General features: G+C 45.5%; 2 protein-coding genes across 2 annotated transcripts in view; both read right to left on the minus strand.

The window, feature by feature from the left end:
* The window catches only part of GFPT1 (glutamine--fructose-6-phosphate transaminase 1), a 39,836-nt gene that overhangs the window by 15,874 nt on the left and 4,873 nt on the right, over positions 1-19,089 (minus strand). Inside the window, exons 2-14 of the mRNA XM_009327213.1 lie at positions 18,696-18,803; positions 18,190-18,297; positions 16,687-16,812; positions 15,817-15,875; positions 12,310-12,444; positions 11,304-11,365; positions 10,451-10,530; positions 6,369-6,474; positions 4,931-5,094; positions 4,390-4,485; positions 3,989-4,086; positions 2,711-2,831; positions 609-766 (exon numbers count right to left, since the gene is read on the minus strand). Coding sequence (XP_009325488.1) covers positions 609-766; positions 2,711-2,831; positions 3,989-4,086; positions 4,390-4,485; positions 4,931-5,094; positions 6,369-6,474; positions 10,451-10,530; positions 11,304-11,365; positions 12,310-12,444; positions 15,817-15,875; positions 16,687-16,812; positions 18,190-18,297; positions 18,696-18,803 — 1,421 coding nt within the window. The remainder of the gene's footprint in view (positions 1-608; positions 767-2,710; positions 2,832-3,988; positions 4,087-4,389; positions 4,486-4,930; positions 5,095-6,368; positions 6,475-10,450; positions 10,531-11,303; positions 11,366-12,309; positions 12,445-15,816; positions 15,876-16,686; positions 16,813-18,189; positions 18,298-18,695; positions 18,804-19,089) is intronic.
* On the minus strand, positions 14,082-15,272 carry LOC103919659 (pollen-specific leucine-rich repeat extensin-like protein 3). Its single transcript, XM_009327203.1, has 2 exons — positions 14,983-15,272; positions 14,082-14,211 (listed from the first exon to the last, which is right to left on the minus strand). The coding sequence occupies exons 1-2, from the start codon at positions 15,270-15,272 to the stop codon at positions 14,082-14,084; spliced, it is 420 nt and encodes a 139-aa protein (XP_009325478.1).

Here is a 19,089-nt window from a genome sequence, read left to right on the forward strand (position 1 = left end):
ATGCAGAAGCACTTCATCAAAATGAAATGCAGCAAAGTGAGTTATTTTATACTGTATCACGCATAGCCAGATGCATCAACCACAGAATAATTCTGTTAGGTGGACATACATACTGGTTTTCCGTAAAAGACCATTCCCCCATTTGCCTAAAGTATAGTTTTAACATCACACTTTCTTTAGTAAAGCAGTGCCGCTATGGGCAGTTACATGCTGTCAAACTTTCTATAATCTTGTCTTTTAACTTCCGTTTTCATCTTTAGACCTTAGTTTAAATGGAGTCTGCACCTCAAGACAAACGATGGCAAAGAGGAGAGAATTCTTGCCTCTTAGGGAATTCTTCCCTCCAAGACCCCTTTGTTTTCAATATTGCTTCCTTAGAATATTTCATTTACAAAAAAAAAAAAAGCCCTTTGCAAGATATAAGAAAACAAAAAAATGAACAGTGTTGCTGGGCACATGGTCATTAACTACACAATCATCAACAACCACCGGCAAAAAGGGAACAGAAAGCATTTAACAGAGGCCCCATGCTACAGCCAACACCGTCAGGGAGAGTTTCAGTAACACCAATAATAATGATCAGTGAGGTCTATAAACTTATTACTTACCTTGGTACTGGCAACCCCGATCTCTGGTCCCGCATTGATATGGACTCCACAATCTGTCTCTCGTGATATAGAGCTGCCAACTGTGTTAGTTATTCCTACGGTTAAGGCTCCTCTCTCTTTGCAGTATCGAAGACCCATCAAAGTATCTGCTGTCTCACCTGAAAAGACAGGTATTGACAATGCTGCAGTTCAGTAGCAGTTACTGCTGTCACTGCAGATGTAAAATTGCACTGATTTCCCAAGTAGAATCTTAGAGGTTTGTATTTGCCTGCAAGTCAAAGGAGTTAGTAGTTATTTCAGCCCTGGCACACTGTGTTCTAACCCTAAAAAGAAGACAGTGAAATCTAGAAAACACAAAACCTAACAATAGTATTTGGTGTACGGAAAAGTCAGTATTCTGCTACGGTTCAGGGGGGAAAAAAAAAAAAAAGAGGCAGTTCAAGTGTATCTTCTTTAACAAAAACAACTTTCTTCCTTTTCCTGGTTAATAAAATTCACCTGGGGCAGGGTGGGGTGGGGGGAAAACAGGTATTAGGGATAGCTGAAGTGTACAGTGGATGCACTGGCATTAAGTTACAGCTAGCCTTTTGAGTCCTGCCACCACCTCACTGCCATTGAAACCCGCGGAACCGTTTGGCTGATGGTGCTTACCAACCACACGAGAGCTTGCACAATCTGTTATCAAAGAGGTTATGCCTAAAACTAACTAGCCCTGTTCAAAATTGTCCTGTGCAAACAGAAGCTGGCTTAGATCGGACTTCACTTAACATGCTGATTCAAAAACTCTAGATAGAAAGAAGCACAAAAAGTTGGTTTAAATGAACGTGATGGGGGGGAAAAGGAAACCTGGCACTGATGACCCCAGCAGTGCCACTTGTGAGCTGAGCTCCAGAGATGGGACTAGAAATAGAAACTACTGTGTGTTCCATCTAGTGTTACCAGTTATCTTTTGTCCTAAAAGGACACACCTCTTCTGAGTACTCCTGCACGTGTAAGGTGACAATAGAGAACAAAACCCCCGAGGTTAGTTTGGTACGCTTCTCCTTCAGTACACCAATGCACAAAAACTGTTCCACATACTGCACTACTTAAAGCAAGTCAGGCAGGGTGGTAATCGAAGGCTAGAAAAACAGATTTATGGGTTGGGGGAACTGAGGTTATTTGAGCTCGAAATTGACTTTGGTTTTGTATTGCCTGATGACCAAGCTCAGGTTCCGGGAAAATCTTTGTTAGCTTACCACATCCAACACTTCAGGGGAACGATGCATCCCCTAGCGTGCCCTCAATCGTGTTCCCTGTTAGACTGGGACAGTACAGTTTCTAAGGGGAAGAAGCGACATCTGCACATGTATTCCAAAAACTCAGGGATAGCCGGAACGTTTACATGAGCCCCTACAAAGAGGGGATCTGAATTACTTGACAGGGAGAAGAAAAACTTGCTACCAAAAGAGTATTTTAACCTATGGAGAAAATGTAACTACTAGTTTTAGTATGAAAGCTGAAGATCAGTTATGAAAATCTACAATTCTAAATGCAACTAAGAGGAAAAAAAATTGTAGTTTTGTATTGCAGTTGTCCTTGAAAATATTTTGAATGTGACATACATAACTTTTTTTCTTTCTATGCTTAAGCGTGTCTTATATTCCATTCCCAGGTTGTTGTATTTTTTGATACTTGTGTGTAATAGTTTCACTTCTTTTATGGATCCAATCCACCATATAGCTTAGTATTTGGCAGTGCTTTAACTAGAGAACTAAAACTATTCAAAAGAAACTATCGAGCTGCCTTTACCCAGAGCTCAGCAGCATTTTTTTTAGTCTGTTGATTGATGGAATATTTCCTCATAGAGAAAGGAAACAGAACTACTGTTACCATATGTAAGACTCAGCTAAACAAAATCATGCACCAGGATGCAGATGGACAGGAGGAGAACCACTCTATTTTTTCCCCATCTCTAGTATGTGCGTGCCAAGTTCTTCTCTCACGCGTACCACATGCAATCCTAGAGGCAGGCGCAAGAACCTGCCCCTACTGCCTTTTCCCTCCCAAGCCAACAGTTACAGGAAAGAGGGGAGGGAGTGGGTGGTAAAGCGAGACCATACCTGACTGGCTGATGAAAAAGCAAACATCGTCTCTGAAGACAGGGGTGTTTCTGTCCAAGAAGTCACTGGCTAGTTCAACCATAACAGGTAATTCAGTCAGTTCTTCCAGAACCTGACGGGTCTGGTAGAAGGAGATGTCAGAAAGTTGCATATTACATCGCGTTTAAGAAAACAAGTGTTTGGAGTACAAAAAAGCCTTCTACTTGCCACACACTGGAAAATATTACTGTCAAAATACTACGTGAAAATTAGTGCTGGATTATATTTTAATTACTCAGTATACCCACACTCTAGTCACGCAACTACCCCTGTGGAAAGCGACCCTGCTTTCAGCACCACAAAAAGCCCGTGAGGCCAACTCCTCCCTCACACATAGATTGTTCTTAAATAAGTCTCACTTATTATATAATACTACATATATATTATATAATACAGGGTGTCCTTCTATCAGACTATAACTTGTATTACTGAAGAACTCAGAAACCACCACCTGTATCCAGGCCAAGCCAGAAACTTGTTTTGGCTAGTCGACGGATCACTGTTAACATTATCTTACAGACCTAGCCAAGATGAAGAAAAATTTTCTTTTCTGGTCCTTGTAAATCCGTTAGCGTAGCTGTGTTTTGCAGCATTTCTAAGAGAAGCTAAAGGATTCCTCTGTGAAGTTGTGGAGTACTTTTAATTGCAACATTCCGGGCTGCCAAGCTACAGTCTAGAAAGGCTTCATCTACAGCCATGGCGTTTTAACCAACGATGAGGTCAGACCCTGACGAAACAAAATTGCACGTTGGCTGTACGTGCAGCCAGTACTTCTGTAAGGTACAAAGCGAAACCTCTTCACTGTACTGGGCAAGCAGAGAGACGTCTCTAAGCAGGCGCCATCGCTGTCTGCGTAGAGAGCAAAGGAGGAAATCCTTTCTGGCTCATGGCAGCCCCTACCTTGCTGCTGCATTTGCATTCTGCTCTTGCATTGTCTCTTCCCCTGCCAACGGTCTTTTATGACAGAGCAGGTTTTGTTTTTTAAAGCTTTCCATAGCAATGAAAGTCAGAGGCAACATTTTCATAAGTATTCAAGTTCTTCAACTTTTATTTCCTACCGCTGTTGCTGGTGAATGGAAAGTCTGGTCTACGTGGATTTCAAAAGGGTCTTCATTCATCAGTGTGCACTTGCTCTGTCTTAACCTGAAATCAATCCTTAACCTGCTCAACACATGCAATACGGTGCCCGCTGTTCAATTCTAGCTCCAGTTCGCAAACAGATCAAGACTGACCACTTACTGCAACTCCAGCATGATAACTTGTCCCACAAGCAATAAGGATCAAACGACGACACCGCTGAATCTCCTTAATGTGATCCTTCAACCCACCAAGATTTACTGTAAGCAAGATTCAGAGAGAAAAATTAGGGTGGCCAGGTAGCAGAAATTCTCAAGATTACTCGTGCTAACCACACAGCATGTTACAATCGCCGCCAACCACTTTGCAAAAAAAACAGCACAAAAAGTAATCTTGCCACCAGCGCATGTAATTCTGGAAGCGCTCCCTGTGAGACACGCACGTCATCTTACACCAGCATGTCTTAATCTCCTGTGTCATCACCTGCTTCCTCCTCTAGAACTACTGTGAATAACTACTAGATACTGAGCTGTCAAAAATAAAGGAGCCTTAATCTCAATTACCAGTGTAGTCATCAAAGTTGACCCTTCCTCTCATCGTATTAACAACAGATTCTGGCTGTTCAAAAATTTCCTTCTGCATAAATGAGCTGAAGTTACCTATAAAAGAAAGAAAGAAACAAACAAACAAAACAAATAAGAATACTGTAAGTTATCTCCCGGTAATTTACATTTCTCCTATGTATATAGGGAAAAGCTTGGACCAGAGTCACTAACAGGCCAGTTACCAGCCAGATTATTAAGATGACACTTCTTTTTCTACCAAAGCATCAGCTCATCATGAGAGCTAGATGCAAGTCACTAGAACGTGTCAATGAAGGGTCAGATCCGGAATGGCAAACCTGCTAGGGATCAATCTTGGAAAAAAAGAATGCCTCCAAGCAGGAGGCAAAATCCTCAGCCCCCTCTGATCTGCTTGGCCCTGCTTTTAACACAGGGATTGGACCAGATGACCTCCAGAGGTCTTTTTCAACCTGACTTCAACTACTCTGTGGCTCCGGGGAGGACCTGTGCATCTACACAGGCGACATCCAAAAGATTTTACCCTTCATAATTTGCTGAAGTTCCATCTGCAGGGTTTGGACGGCGCGTCCAGGGTGATCGCCTGCTGTGCGTTTAATCCGGTGGATGGAAAGACGGCCATCGACCACAGCTGCTACATCATCATCTTCAAGGAAAATCACTCTGTTGGTATGCTCAATGACAGCACTATAAAAGCATACACCATTTGCCATAAGACATCATTCTTCACAGAAAGATGAGGGCTACAGCCCTATTTATAATCCAACATACAGCTTTTGAGTCAAGAAAGTTACTCATTTCAATGGAATTTCTTTTAAAATAAGAGGAGTACTGTAAAGTACATTTCCACACTGCCAATATAACTGGATTTTTTCCACCTACCTCATTATTAATTTCAGTGCCTGTTTGAAGAAGAAGCTATGAATTCCTCAGACAAAGCAGCATGTGCAGCAATGTGATCTAACCGTTAGGAGCTAGAGAGCGGAAGTCAGGAAGACAGTCATTTGCCCCAGCACACAGGGTGCTCAACTATAGGTGCGGATTCCTTTCTCGTTTTTTCCGGTGATAAGCCATTGTCCCTCCCTGCATCTCGTTTTCCCCATCTGTAGAACTGGGGACAGCTTGGCCACCTGTTAAAGTACTTTGAGATCTGCCCAGAAGCACTCCAAGAGTTAGGTACTATTGAATACCTTCCCCGCCTGCAGTGTACTTGGGGAAGGTCAATATTGGAATTACCAGTGGGGTTTAAAACCTTTGACCAGGTTTTAGTCTGTACTCTCTCTTAGTTGAACAAGGCAAGCTGTACCAAAATACATCAGCTCCCTGTTTTAGTAGCTTTTGTTCTGACCTAGGGCAAGTCGCTGAAAAGCTCTCTAAATTCAGAACACATCAGGGTGTCCTAAGACTCTCCAAAATGCTCTGACAAGAAGAGCTGCAGAAGTCAACCACAGCAGTATTTTTACATTTCTGGAACAAGTGTTCATTTCCCTAATAAAGAGAAAACCAAAAGCTCTGGAAAGGCTGCTGTCAAGTTAGTCTTTCCTCCCTCCACTGGGATTAAAATAAGCCACCTTTGATGATAAAGGAATTGCAGGCGTGAGGAGATCCCTGGAGAATCAACACAATTCTCCCGATAATTCGCATGTGTCCTGTTAATTTAGGTCAGTACTCTCTCAGGTTTCCTATCACTCACCTCTGGAATCTTACCAACAGATGTGCCTGAAGAAGGATAACACCACTATTCCAAAGCCAGCGTTCATTTAACAGAAACTCTCCCCTAATCCACCTGTGTCTCTTTCAGGGCCATGTACGGTAACTAGTTAACGTTTGTAAAGCAATGGCCACATATACATAATTTACTATTATTCTTAAAGAAACCACAGCCTCCCCACCTCTTGTTCAAGGCCCCAGCTTTAAATGGCATATTTTTATATACGCTAAAAGATACTGAAAAACATTACCTAGCATCAGAAGCAAAGTAGTACTCCACAGCTTTCTCCTCAACAGGGAAAAGGCAGGTGGTACTGTCAACGCGAGACAGGTTGCAACTTCCCTTCTTGTCTTTACCTGGAAGACACGAGGATTAGGTACTGCATATACTGACAAACCTGGAACGCAGCTGCAGTGTCTCAACCAGAGGTCCCAAGGACAGTACCAACATGAAGCACTATTTTCATCACTGTGCGTGGTCACAGTAAATTTAACAGCGACAGTAGAAGAGGGCAGCATACTAGCACTCGTGTTATTGTGCCCCTTCTCACTTTGCTTGCAAGATTTTGTGTGCTTTTGAATTAAGTGTAATGTTAGTGCAGAGTTTTAAGTTTAGAGGAAAACATCAGTAAAAATTCAAATGAAAGTTTACGTGTGGCTCCACTAGGAGAAGAGAGCTCAAGCTGCTTTATGAGCAGTCACATTTACCAACATTTTCCCAGTTGAGAAATGTTCCCTGTTTATCATTTTAAGTTTCTCCCGTGCTCCTGTTTCACTAACTTTCCTGAGGCTTTGAGAAATCGAGCAGGATTGCTCTTTCTTTGTCAATTATTCTCAGCGCTGGGGAAATTCTTTCAGAGCTGCCATCTGTGCAACCACACTGTTCCACTGAGCACCGGCAGATGTAACCCAAACCTATTTTTGTCTGGCTGAGCGAATGTGTTCAGACACAGATCAGGAAATACACGATTAAGTACTCGGCGTTGTTCCTGAGCTATCAAATACGACCGCCTCATTCGGATCGAAAAATTGTACAGCTGGTAAACTGCTGCGAGTCTTATGCTATTGCCAGGGAAGTATCTAGGCGTACTGAAGGACATCAGACTGAGTCAACTTCTGAAAAACTTGTACTACGCCTTTAAAAAAGTTCAGTATTTCACCAGGGATCCTTTCTCAAGTACTCTGGCAATTCCCAATACTCCGCCTCCTCTTTAACTGCAGAAAATACTTCTCAGTGGCAAAGCTCATCAGGAGCGCAGATGAGGACCAAAACACCTACTGCTCAAACAAAATTATTTGCCAGTCATTGTGCACGGTACGGTAAGGGGTGGGGGTGGATTAATCGGCTTATCTAGCAAAATGTGACTATTGCTGAAGAATACCAACATCGAAGTTACTCTCTCATATATTTGTTCCATAAGCTCTAATGTTGCATTTCATCTACTGGATACGGATCTGATCCAGTGAGGTAAGTAGAGGTTGTGATGTTTAGATTTATACTTCTGCAAATGAAAACGTAAAGAAAAAATACTGCTTTCATGTTGATACTTAATAAGAAGGTTCCACTCAGCCAACAATTTAGAGCCCCCCACTTCAGTTATTAAGTCAGTAAATGAGGAAAACAACTCCTTTGTCGTTGAGTTGAGACAGGACAGACTGATTTGTTGTTGAGAAAGGACAGAGCAAAGGTGTTAGTGGCCGTTCTCCAACAGAAGCACCATGATCAAACCATGCAAATTTTGTTTCTCAAAATACAACGTTTCCCTGCATTGCCTTTATTATGTTGCGTTGCTTTCCTGCATTACAGATTCTACACTGGGCTGTAACTGGAACGCGTTCTTACTGTGTCCATACACATACACTGTATGTGTATCTTACCAAGGCGCGACTGAAAGTTACAGTGAGTATTATCAGCCAATTATGGTTGTTAACTATGGATTTGTCCATAGATTGTCCATTTATCTATGGATAACCTGGATTGTTGCTCTACAGCGCCTACCTCCCAGAATTTACCAGAATTCAGAAGTGACACAGAAGTAATCTTTTAATCTTTTCCCTTCTAAATCAAAGAATGGAGACATCGCAGAGAAGTAACAGAGGTACAGTAAAAATGGGCGGGGGGGGGGGATCTGAGTGCATTTTGGTACCACCTCACTCTCCATTATGACAATCCCAAGCATACGGCAATTCTGCAAAGGTCCTACAGCACAGATTTAATATAGCTGCTTCTTAATAGATTCTTCCATGCTTGCTCGAGCAGCATTAAAGTTTTGATTTCTGTAAGAGGTGTTTTCAGATGACAGCATTATACAACTAATGAAACAATGGTTACAGTCAAAGATTCTCTAACCCAAACATTTCATATGGTCCATTTTTCAGAAAAGCCTTAGTGCCTCTGAAAGGTGAGGGACTTCGGTTCTTAAAACCCCTGGGAATTAACCTGACTTCATAATTTTACTCTAAACACCTTCACACGCTTCACAGTGACTTAAGAGAGAGACGTCTGGTAAAAAGAAACAAAACCTCGCCTAATTATTTGGATTCAGGTAAACCAGCTCCTGACAGAGAACGAACATAGTTCACCTTTCAACCAGCTGAGGTTTGTTTCTCCTTCGGCAAAAGCGCACAGATTTCACCCACTGAGTGCCTGAGGCTGGAATCACATTTATTTACAGTAGCTAAGAATCAGATCCTTTCCTCTTGTAGAAAAGCGCTCTCCTGCTTCAGATGGGGACTTAGTTCATCTCATCACATACAATAGGCTGGTCTTTAAAAAAATTAAAGTACTTAATGTGAATTAAAAATGGTTCACCCTGATAAGCGAGCAAAGGGAAGTAAGTTCCACCCTCAGGTCAACCTTACTGCTTTTACCAGAAGCTGCAGTTCAGACTCACACCAGGGTCAGGAGGGAGGACGTAGCTTTTTGACGATCTGAACTCCAGAAGGAATTTTGGAGAATGCTTGCATCAGGATTGTTAGCAGCCTCCTAACAGGGTTTCACTCTATTGTTTTGGGGAGTTTTTTTAAGGTAATTTACTGTTTCGTTCTGTAATCAGAGCTGCAGGGAGCACGCAGCACAACCTGCACTAAGTCATCAATTTTGTGCGTGTGCTTGAGCACGATGTCAGAATATTTGGAATGGGATGGGTGGACCGATGGGTGGATTTCCCTGTGTGTGTCACACATGGTGTTTCTGATCAAGAAGGAATTCCGATTATCCCATTTGTTTCATTATACTACACGGAAAGCAATAACCACATATTAAAGAGACAATGCATATGTGTCTTATTTATGATTCCTTTCCTAAGGAACTGGAGGATTTGTCTGAAATTGGAAGTATTAGATTTTCTCTGGTAGGCACCTTCCTCCATTTTTATGGATATTCCATCAAAAGAATGATCCATAGATTGTACAGCTGAAAGTGTAATTGGAAAAAAAAAAAACACAACAAAACAAACTTCAGATAATCATGAAAAGTGTTACATACATACATTAAGGATTACTGCTAATTAACCAACATCAACCAAGCATAAACACAGACAAAGCTTACTGGGACTGGTTCTTCACGCTACATTGCAGCAAGCTGTCATTAGCAACTCCGTTAGGAAGCAGCAAGACAAACTGTGACAGTAAGTCCTTCTGATCGCTGCAGTGCTTAGAGAACTAGTCCAGTGCCCAGTAACTGAACAGGTTCAGACTCCTCCGACAACAGTAAATTACAGGATAATTCTTAGCCACTTTTCATTTTCAAGGGTGCAACTACGTGTCTACAGTGGTAAAACACACATGTGAGAGACGGACAGACAACATAAATATAGATTGCCACACAGAGGGTAACAGCAGTCTGCTTTTTAAAAATTATGTCAGGGGGGTGGGAGAAAGGTTTGTGATAGTGAAAAGCCTACGGCCTTGAACGCACGGTCGTCTTTGTTCTTGAAAACAACCAAGTCCATGAATGCCAACATGCCACACACAAAACAGAAACTTAGGTATCTAAGTTTAACTATACTGTTAACTTTACTCTACTTGAACTATTCTATCCTATTTTATTCCACTCTGCTGCATTAAGATGGGTTTTCCTTGCAACCACTGGACATTAAAGCTTTGATTATACAACTACAGACTAACTTGAGATATATGGTGGTATAGCATGTGGTTAAAAATTTACTTAAAAAAATAAAATCTTTTTTTTATAATGGTTTAATTTACAGATGAAAGTTTAAAAGTGTATGTATTCCAAAGCATGCAATTGTTTGTGAAACTCTACGCTTGTACATTGGCCTGCGTGTGACTGGAACCTGGTTCCTATGGGGAGGGGGGTGCTCACACTTACCCGTCCGGTAGAGTATCGGGATGTGGTCAGTGGAGAGCTTGTGCTCGCTGCGCACTCCTATTAGCAGGGGGCTGCCTCGCCTGCAGGAAGACACCGAGTTACAACCCTCAGCGCCCAAAGATTCATCACCCTGACATCCAACCTGAAGGGACTGCTGTCCTCCAGCACGGCAACTGAACTGAACTCAAAAAGAGCGAGCTCCTCCCAGATAAGTTGTTAGTGCTGCAAACACAGGAGGCCACAAGACAGAGCGAAAGAATCTCTGAATAAACACAACGCAAAGACATGAGGAATCTGTCTCAAGTTTAGCGGAAACTCTGCAAGAGTAACCGCAATCCCACGGACACTTGAACCGGGAACACGCCGGCTGTTGCTCACTGTACGTATCTACAAACAGCTATCGGCACTGAAATTCAAAAACCCGTGCTAGGCACATGTATGGTTAAACCAACCCGACCGATGCTGACGTTTAAAAGTGGCGTAGAAAACGCCTACACCAGGCTGGCCCAACTTCAAGTCAAACAGAGGACTTGTCCAAATGCTGCCACAAAGACAAAGGAAGAGAGAAAACCAGCTTTCAAAGCCCTCACAACCAGAGTCTACAAAAAAAGCTGTTCCAGACCAGTTGTGATACAGGTGGTCACTATGAAATTTTCGAAACATTTTTGGGAATTTTCTGTTATGATAAATGGAAAACAAGAGAAAGAAAATGAAAAACAGCAGCCACAGCCACCCCAGCATATACAGCGCGATGAGAACAACCTCTACTCCATCATCTTCTAACTTGAGGGGACCAAAAAAAAAGGGACATATAGGGTGCAACAAGAACGTTCTTTCCCACAGCAACACTTACCTGGTACCGACCGCTTGACCAGGATAATGAACACTTTTGAACACAAGGGCGAAAGCACCTTCCTGGAACGAAAGAAATACAAACTGTTTATCCTTTCATTCGAGGCCTGGGCGACCATTTCAGGATTCCCAGCACAGAAGCTGCACCCGTGTTTCTACAAACAAGAGGTACCAAACAGAAGACTTCACGGCCGTCTTCAGAACCACCAAAAGCTCTGGAAGGGCGTCCCTCCCCCGAGCCCGGGTTGCTCATCCTCAACCGCCTCATGAGTCTTCTGGACTTCCAGACAGACACTGCACTTGGACATCTGTGGCTACACGTGCAAGTGTTCCTGCGTTAGTTCAGAGTGCAGCGAGGGGACTTACAAAGGCAATCACCTGGCAAAAGAAGCGCCAAAACGTTGGGGTGTTTGCTCAGGTGTGGTGCCACCGAACGTAGAGGTGAGCCACCGTAGTCTGCCAGCAAAACGTGTCCTGGGTCTATCGCTACTAACAGCTCCGGCCGGGCAAATCGGCAGGATTTGTGCACAACTCGGCAAGAACTGACACGTGGAACCACACGCTATGCAGCGAAGTTCCCACAAGGGGTCAGCATCTCTTCCAGATGGAGGTTTCGGGGAAGATTTGAAGCACGGACTTATTTTCACCGTCCCACACCGGCTCCCACCCCCTGCATGCTCGCCACCCCACACACCAGGGACTGGCTGCCTCGAGATACTGTTGTGCCCCAAAATTTAGACATTTGTCACATGAGTATTGCCTAATGTTGAGGAAAAACGAATGTATGTCTGAGATGAACTGTCAGAGGTGGGAAAGACAACAACACTCCCCAACGTGTGCTGCAGAACGTCCTGTGGCACAGTCTGGCACAGGCACGGTGCTGCGCCAGCCAGCTTACCCTGGGCAATACTGGAGTGCAGTTGTGCCTGTGTCTGTCTGTCTGTATTGGGGTGTGTGTGTCCCTGTCTGTCCCCATGTCCCCACCCACCCCTTGCTCCCAGCCTTACCAGCTGCTGGATGACCCTCTCCACCAGGGTGGTGAAGCTGATGTCGTCGCTGTCCCGGTTGTCGTACATGTACTTGACCAGTTTGGCGATGCTCTCCGTGTCCGTCTCCGACTCGAAGTCGTAGCCCTTGCTCTCCTGCAGCAACAGCACGCGTTGGGTAACCAGCCCTCTGCCTTCCCTTCCCACCTTGCTCTTCCTTCCTTCTTTCGTTTTCTCATTTGCTTTTCCTTCCCTTTCCCTCCTTTTTCCTTCCTTTGTTCCTGCATTTCCTTTTCCTTCCTTTCTCCTGCCTTTTTCTTCTTTCCTGCCTTTCTTTTTTCCTTTTCTTTTATTCCTCCCTTTCCTTTTCCCTGCCTTTAACTTTTCATTCCCTCTTTTTCTCATGCCTTTCCTTTTCTTTGCTCCGGCCTTCCTCCCCACCTTTCCTTTTCCTTCCCTTCCTTTTTCTTTCCTTTTTTCCTGACTTTCTTTTTTCTTTCCTGCCTTTCCTTTTTTTCTTGCTTTTATCCTTCCATACTGCATTTCTTCCTTCCTTTTTTCTTCCTCTCCTTTTTTCCATCCTTCCCTCCTGCCTTTCCTCCTCTTCTTTTCTTTCCTGCCTTTCCTTTTTCCTTTTCTCTCTTCCTTCATACTTTCCTTTCATCCTTCTTTCCTGCCTTTCCTCTTCCTTTTTCTTCTCTTCCTTCTTTCCCCCCTACATTTCCTCTTCCTTCCCTCCCGACTTTTCCCCTCTTACTTCCTGCCTTTTTCTTTCTTCTTTCCTGCCTTTCCTTTTTATCCTTCCTGCCTTTACTTTTTCCTTCCTTCATCCTCCTTCCTTCATAATTTCCCTTCTTTCATCCTTCTTTCCTGCCTTTCCTTTTCCTTCTCTCCTGCATTTCCTCTTCCCGTTTTCCTTCCTTCCTGACTTGTCTTCCTTCTCTCCTGCAAAATTTTCCTCTTCCTTCCTGCCTCTCCTCTTCCCCCTTCCTGCCTTCTTTCCTCTTTCTTCTTTCCTGCCTTTCCTTTTCCTTCTCTCCTGCATTTCCTCTTCCTTTCCTTTTTTCCTTTCCTCCTGCCTTTTCCCTCCTTCTTTCCTGCCTTTCCTTTCCTCTTCCTTCCTCATACTTTCCCCTTCTTTCATCCTTCTTTCCTGCCTTTTCCTCTTTTTTTTCTTCCTTCTTTCCTGCCTTCCTTTTTTCTTTGCTTTCTTTCCCGCCTTTCCTTTTCCTTCCCTCCTGCATGTCTTCTTCCTTCCATTTTTCCTTCCCTTTTTTCCTCTTCCTTCCTTCTTTCCTGCCTTAGTCCTTCCTTCTTCCCTTTTCCTCTCCCGACTTTCCCTTTTTTCCTTCTTTCCTTTTCTCCTGCTTTCCTTCCTTGTTTCCTTTTTCCTTCCCTCTTTCCTGCCTTCCCTTTTCCCTGCCTTCTTTCCTGGCCTTCCTTTTTCCTCACCCATCCTTCTTTCCTTTCTTTCCTCCTCCTTTTCCTGCATTTCCTCTCCTTCCCTTTCTTCCTTCTTTTTTCCTTCCTCTCTCTCTCCCTCGGACTCCTTTTCCTTCCTCCCATTTCCTTTTCATTCCTTTCCTTCCCTTCCTTTTCTTGCCTCCCATTTCCTTCCTTCTTCCCTTCATTCTTTTTCCTTTCCATTTCCTTCATTTCCTTGCCCTCCTTTTCACTTCCTTTCCCTTTCATCCCTTCCTCTTCCCTTTTCCATCCATCTTTCTCCTCCACCCGGATGTGCCTCCCTCCTTTTCCTTCTTTCCCTTCTCCTTCCCTCCTGCCTTCCCACTCCGTCAGCGCGAGTGAGGGCGAGCGGGAGAGTACAGGAGGGGTGGGTGTGAGCGTCCGGGAGAGCGAGGATGAGAGCGCGTGTGAGTAGAAGAGTACGTGCGAATGGAAGAGTGTGTGTGAGCACGCACACGACTGCAAAAGGGAGGGGGAGAGTACGTGCGTGTGCGAGAGAGTGATGTGACTGCAAGGGGGAGTGTGAGTGGGGGCTGAGCGTGCACATAGAGTATAAGTGGGAGAGCGGGTGTGAGGCTGCGAGTGGGGGAACCAGCAGGGCAAGTCGAAGTGGGGAAGTGGGGGGAGGAGTGGGAGTGAGTGGGGGAACGAGGAGGTGGAGCGAGTGGAGGAGTGTGAGCGGTGGAGTATGAGTACGGGGTGAGAGTGAGTGGGGAGCGTGAGTAAGGAGTGTGAGATGAGTGCATGACTGGAGAGTGTGGGCAACGGGGTTGTGAGTAGGGGAGTGACGAGGGTGAGTGGGAGGGAGAGGGTTAGTGGGGGAACGAGTGGGGGCATATGAGTGGGGGAGTGTGAGTAGTGAATCAAGCACGTAAGTGGGAGAGAGTGTGAGACTAGGAGTGGGGAACGAGGCAAGTGAGTGGGGGAGTGAGGAGGAGTGTAAGTGGGAGGGTGAGGGTGAGTGGGCAAATGAGTGCAGTGAGTGGGAGAGTGTGAGTTAAGGAGTGAGTGTGCATATGAGCAGGGGAGTGAGGAGGGTGTGTGGGAGTGGAGGAGACTAATGAATGAGGCGAGTGGGGGAGTGAGTGTGAGTATGAGTGGGGGAATGGGGTAGTGAGGGGTACGCTGCGAGTGAGGGAATGAGGAGCAAGAGGTGGCGTGGGGGGTGCAAGAGGTGGGGGTGAGTGCAAGAATGTGAGTGAGGAACGGGGTAGTGAGTTGGGGCCTGACTGAAGGGGTGTGAGGGGAGTGTGCGTGGAGTGAGGGGGTGAGTGAGGGGGTGAGAGTAAAGGAGCGAGTGGGGGAGTGAGTGGGAGAGGAGGAGGAGGGGGACTGTGAGTGGATGAGCATGCGTGGAGGAGGGAGAAGGAGGGAGTAGAATAATGAGGGGTGTGTGAGTGGGGGAGTGCAAATAGAGTGAGTGTGAGAACGTGAGTGGGGAACAAGTGGAGGAGTGCGAGTGGGGGAGAGAGTCGGGGAGGGAGAGAGTTTAAGTGGGCGAGTGCGAGTTGGGGGAGCATGAGTGGGAGAATAAGAGTGGGGGAGTGTGAATGGAGGAGAGGGAGTGCGAAAGGGAGAGTGAGTGGGGGTGTGAGGGATCGAGGGGGGAGTGTAAGTTGGGGCGTGCAAGTAGGGTAGTGAGTGTGAATGCGAGAATATGAGTGGGGAATGCGGTGAGTGGGGTGTGAGGAGGAATGTGAGTGGGAGGGTGAGTGTGAGTGACGGGAGTGTGAGTGAGGTAGGGAGGGAATGGGGGGATGTAAGTGTGAGAACACACAGAGTAGGAGAGTTAGTGTGAGAGTGTAAGTGGAGGAGAGCGAGCATAAATATGAGCAGGAGCAGGAGTGTGAGTGCAAAAATATGAGTGAGGGAACATGAATGGAGGAGAGTGAATGTGAGTGGGGGAGCAAGTGCGAGAATACGAGGCGGGGAGTGAGCGGCGGAATGTGAGTGGAGGAGTGCGAGTGGGAAAGTGAGTGTGAGAATACAAGCTGGGGAGTGAGTGGGAGTGGGAGAGTGAGGGAGTGAGTGTCACACACACAAACACACACGGGGGTCACTCACCAGGAATTTCCGCAGGTCTTTGTAGTTGGTGATGATGCCGTTGTGGATGACGATGAACTCTGGAGACAGAGGAAAGGCCCCACTCAGCCCCACGCCAGCCCCCTCGCCTGGCAGCGGGCACCCGCGGCCGTGTAACACAGACAGCAGAGACCACAAAACCTCATTGTGTGAAAAGCCGTACTCGGCAGAATAAAGAGAAGAGTTTCACCTCCTGGTGTGATTCCCTTGCTCTGCCCCATTTGGTGTGGCTGCTAACGGCAGAAGATAATAATGACCCAGGTGGGACTAGGGCTACTGAGACCCCACAAGGTTTCTGGAGGCACTTAAGCGCTCGGCAGTTTCCAGCCCGCTGGAAGCGATTAAAACACCGTGCTCCTCCTGCCAGCTTGTCGGTGCCGCTCCTCGGGCAGCTACACTGAACACTAACCAAGCTGCACGCTGCAGCAGCACAATCCCTCTTCCATACAGCGGCGACTATGAAAAAAACATAAATCAATGGGGGGAAAAAAAGAAGTAAAAAAAATTCCACTCCAAAGAATAGTCACGAAAATTCTTACCATCCGGTTTCATTCCGTGTTTACCTCCTCCTCGCACTGTGCCTGTGCACCCACCGAACCTCTGGGCACTAATCCCAATCCTTCCTGAGGGCATTCACTGCTGCAAACATACCCCGCGGCCAGAAATCGAGTCCAAACCCCTCCGGCTTCACAGTAACTGGGCTCAGCCTCATGGCCTGCAATAAACCCACTGCCCCTGGGTCCAGCCACCCCCCCCCCCGTGACACACCAGGCACTGGAGACGGCAGCAAGCTCTTCCAGACGCTCCAAGACCTGCTGAGGAGCGCGCGGTTCCTCAAGCAAACACACTCACCGTTGTTTTTATCCGAGCGTTGTGGGTGGCTGTTGATAGGGCTGGGCTCACCGTGGGTAGCCCAACGGGTATGGGCGATTCCAAGGTGTACATCAAACTCGATGTCGAGGTCCATGTCCTGTTGCTCTGCAGCAGAAGGAGGAGAAGTTTTTAGTACTGAGGGGCTGTCCCTACCCCAAAGTCAACGTGGGAGTCTCGCCAGGCCTCCGGGGTCCACAGGACAGCAATACTGACAGGGAAACAGAATCAGCAAATCCAATGAAACATCAAGCGTGTTTTCAGGGGATTCAGAACGCAGATGCACACAAGCAACCTCCCTGCACTCCTCACCCCGCCAAAATACAAAACAACATTTAAGAAATAATCCAACCTTAATTTCTCTCTCTGGGGTGCCCCTTGCCCTCCTGTCACCTCCCGTACACGCTCCGCTGTGACTGAACCGGCCCATTTCACGGTTACATACCACTATGGTTAGAATATTCATCATTAACCCTTGTCTCTAGAAAGCATACCGTTAACTTTAGTATTTCTTTGGGAAAAAAGATTCCTTTTGTTCTACAAGTGTCCCCACAATCTCTTTAAAACTCTATACCCTGCAATTTTCTTGAGCAGGCAGAAATATTTTGAGTATCTTCTATTTCTGTAATGCACATACCACCTCACCTGGCCTCTTCAGTTCCTGGTTTTCTCTACGCTTAGATCTGCCCACCTTCCCTTTGGATAAACAGCACTCCGCACTGTGAGGTTAACACTAGCACGAGGTAAAAAGAAGTGAAGTTACAACAACACAGCAGCTCTTGAATGCAAACTAGAGATCTCGACTCCTCTGAAAAGCATCTTCCCGTTCTCACACGGCGTGCCGCCACGCCACACCCAACAACTTTGTGTTTCTTTGCGTTCTGCACAGATTCAGTGAACTTAACGTTTAATTCGAGGGAACGGAAAGAGGTAGAAACGGATGCAGAAGACCTCGCTCTCTGTGTTCTCATCAATTTGACAGTTACACACACACGTTAGTGCTTTCCCGAAGCCAACTGCTTAGCGCATCGCTACTGGGATGGACAGCTTAGTTGGGACAAGCATTACATATGAAAATTTAAAATTCAACTGGTGAAGTTATTAGAGCATCTCTCTTTTTTGCCCAAGCTCTAGGTCTCTGATAATTATCTCCCAGTAATTCCCCTTTCCCCAGTTTAAGGAGTTTTTTGCTTGGGGGTTTTTTGGTCTGCTTTCTAAAATGTATTTCAGGTCTGTTTTATTTCAAGAGGATGTGACTCATTTGTCTTGAGAAACCAGGACTTCTCTGTAACTTCATGACAACATCCACAGGATCACTGGGTTCTTCACAGCACACATGTGAGTGTTTACATCTCTGGCACTTTACACACAGTTATTTGGAAATACAGTGTTTCTGGGCAAAACAGGTGATATTCAAAACACAAATGAGGTGAGAGGACATTTCAAGGACAGCGAGCAGGCAAAGAACGAAAGGGAAATACCTACTGTGAACCTCTTCGTCCAGAGCCTTCACTTTCCCCTTCTGTTTGATAAGCTGGATTTTGCAAGCATTAGCTTCCCAGTCTTTGTCGTTTCCGCCATCGATTCCCACACCTAAGCACCGCCACGGAATAATGAAGAAAGCAGGAAGCATATTACAGTATTTTATGTAAACAAATGCTGATTTTTTTTTTTTTTTTACAGTGCCCTTTCTCCCCTCAGCTGACCCTCCGAATAAAGGCAAGAGACCCCTTAGACTAGAAGTGAGTTTTCCCTTTGTCATCTTGCAGGTATTTTTAAAGCCTTCGACAATAGGCGTCAAGAACGTTACAGAAATCTGTATATGGAAAGTTAATCCAAACCTCTGACCACATGATCACAGGCACATCAATTTGTGTTTCAGCTTTCTTCAAAAGCAGAAGACAGTAGAAACCATTCGCAAACACACCACAAAAATCATCATTTACAGGCCAGAATTCAAAAAAGAACCGCTGTTGCTTGGAGAGAGTTACCTGCAGAATCATAGCCTCTGTACTCCAGCCGCTGGAGCCCTTTGATAAGGGTCTCCAGGATCTCCCGTCTTGTCCGGGGAACATGGTAGTTCAGGTAAGCAAAGATGCCTGTATGGGGGAAAAGAGCATAATCTTGTACCAAAATCACAGCTGAGGAAACTCTGTATGTGCCATCTACTTAGTAGGCACGCTAAGTTAAAACTCAAACAGGCCTTCGTACTGAGAACCCCCTGCAGGAAGGTACCACCGCACCTGCAGCTTTTCCTTACCCCACCTGAGGTCCAATGGAGATGTCGTCACTAACATTTAAGAGATCAAAACTAACCACAAAATGCCAGCATCCTTCTCATGACACTGAAAGCAACTGAACAGGACGAGCCTGGGCATGATGGGA

This window comes from Pygoscelis adeliae, unplaced genomic scaffold, assembly GCF_000699105.1.
Source record: "Pygoscelis adeliae isolate BGI_AS28 unplaced genomic scaffold, ASM69910v1 Scaffold187, whole genome shotgun sequence".
NCBI classification, from domain to species: Eukaryota; Metazoa; Chordata; class Aves; order Sphenisciformes; family Spheniscidae; genus Pygoscelis; species Pygoscelis adeliae.

Excerpts from the sequence above, each read along its gene's own strand:
- LOC103919659 (XM_009327203.1), bottom strand. The coding sequence starts at position 15,272 with ATGCTCCCCCAACTCGCACTCGCCCACTTAAACTCTCTCCCTCCCCGA. Across the intron at positions 14,212-14,982 it reads ACTCCCCTCACACCCCTTCA|TCGTGTGCGTGCTCACACAC; the intron begins GTCAGGCCCCAA and ends TCCCTTTTGCAG.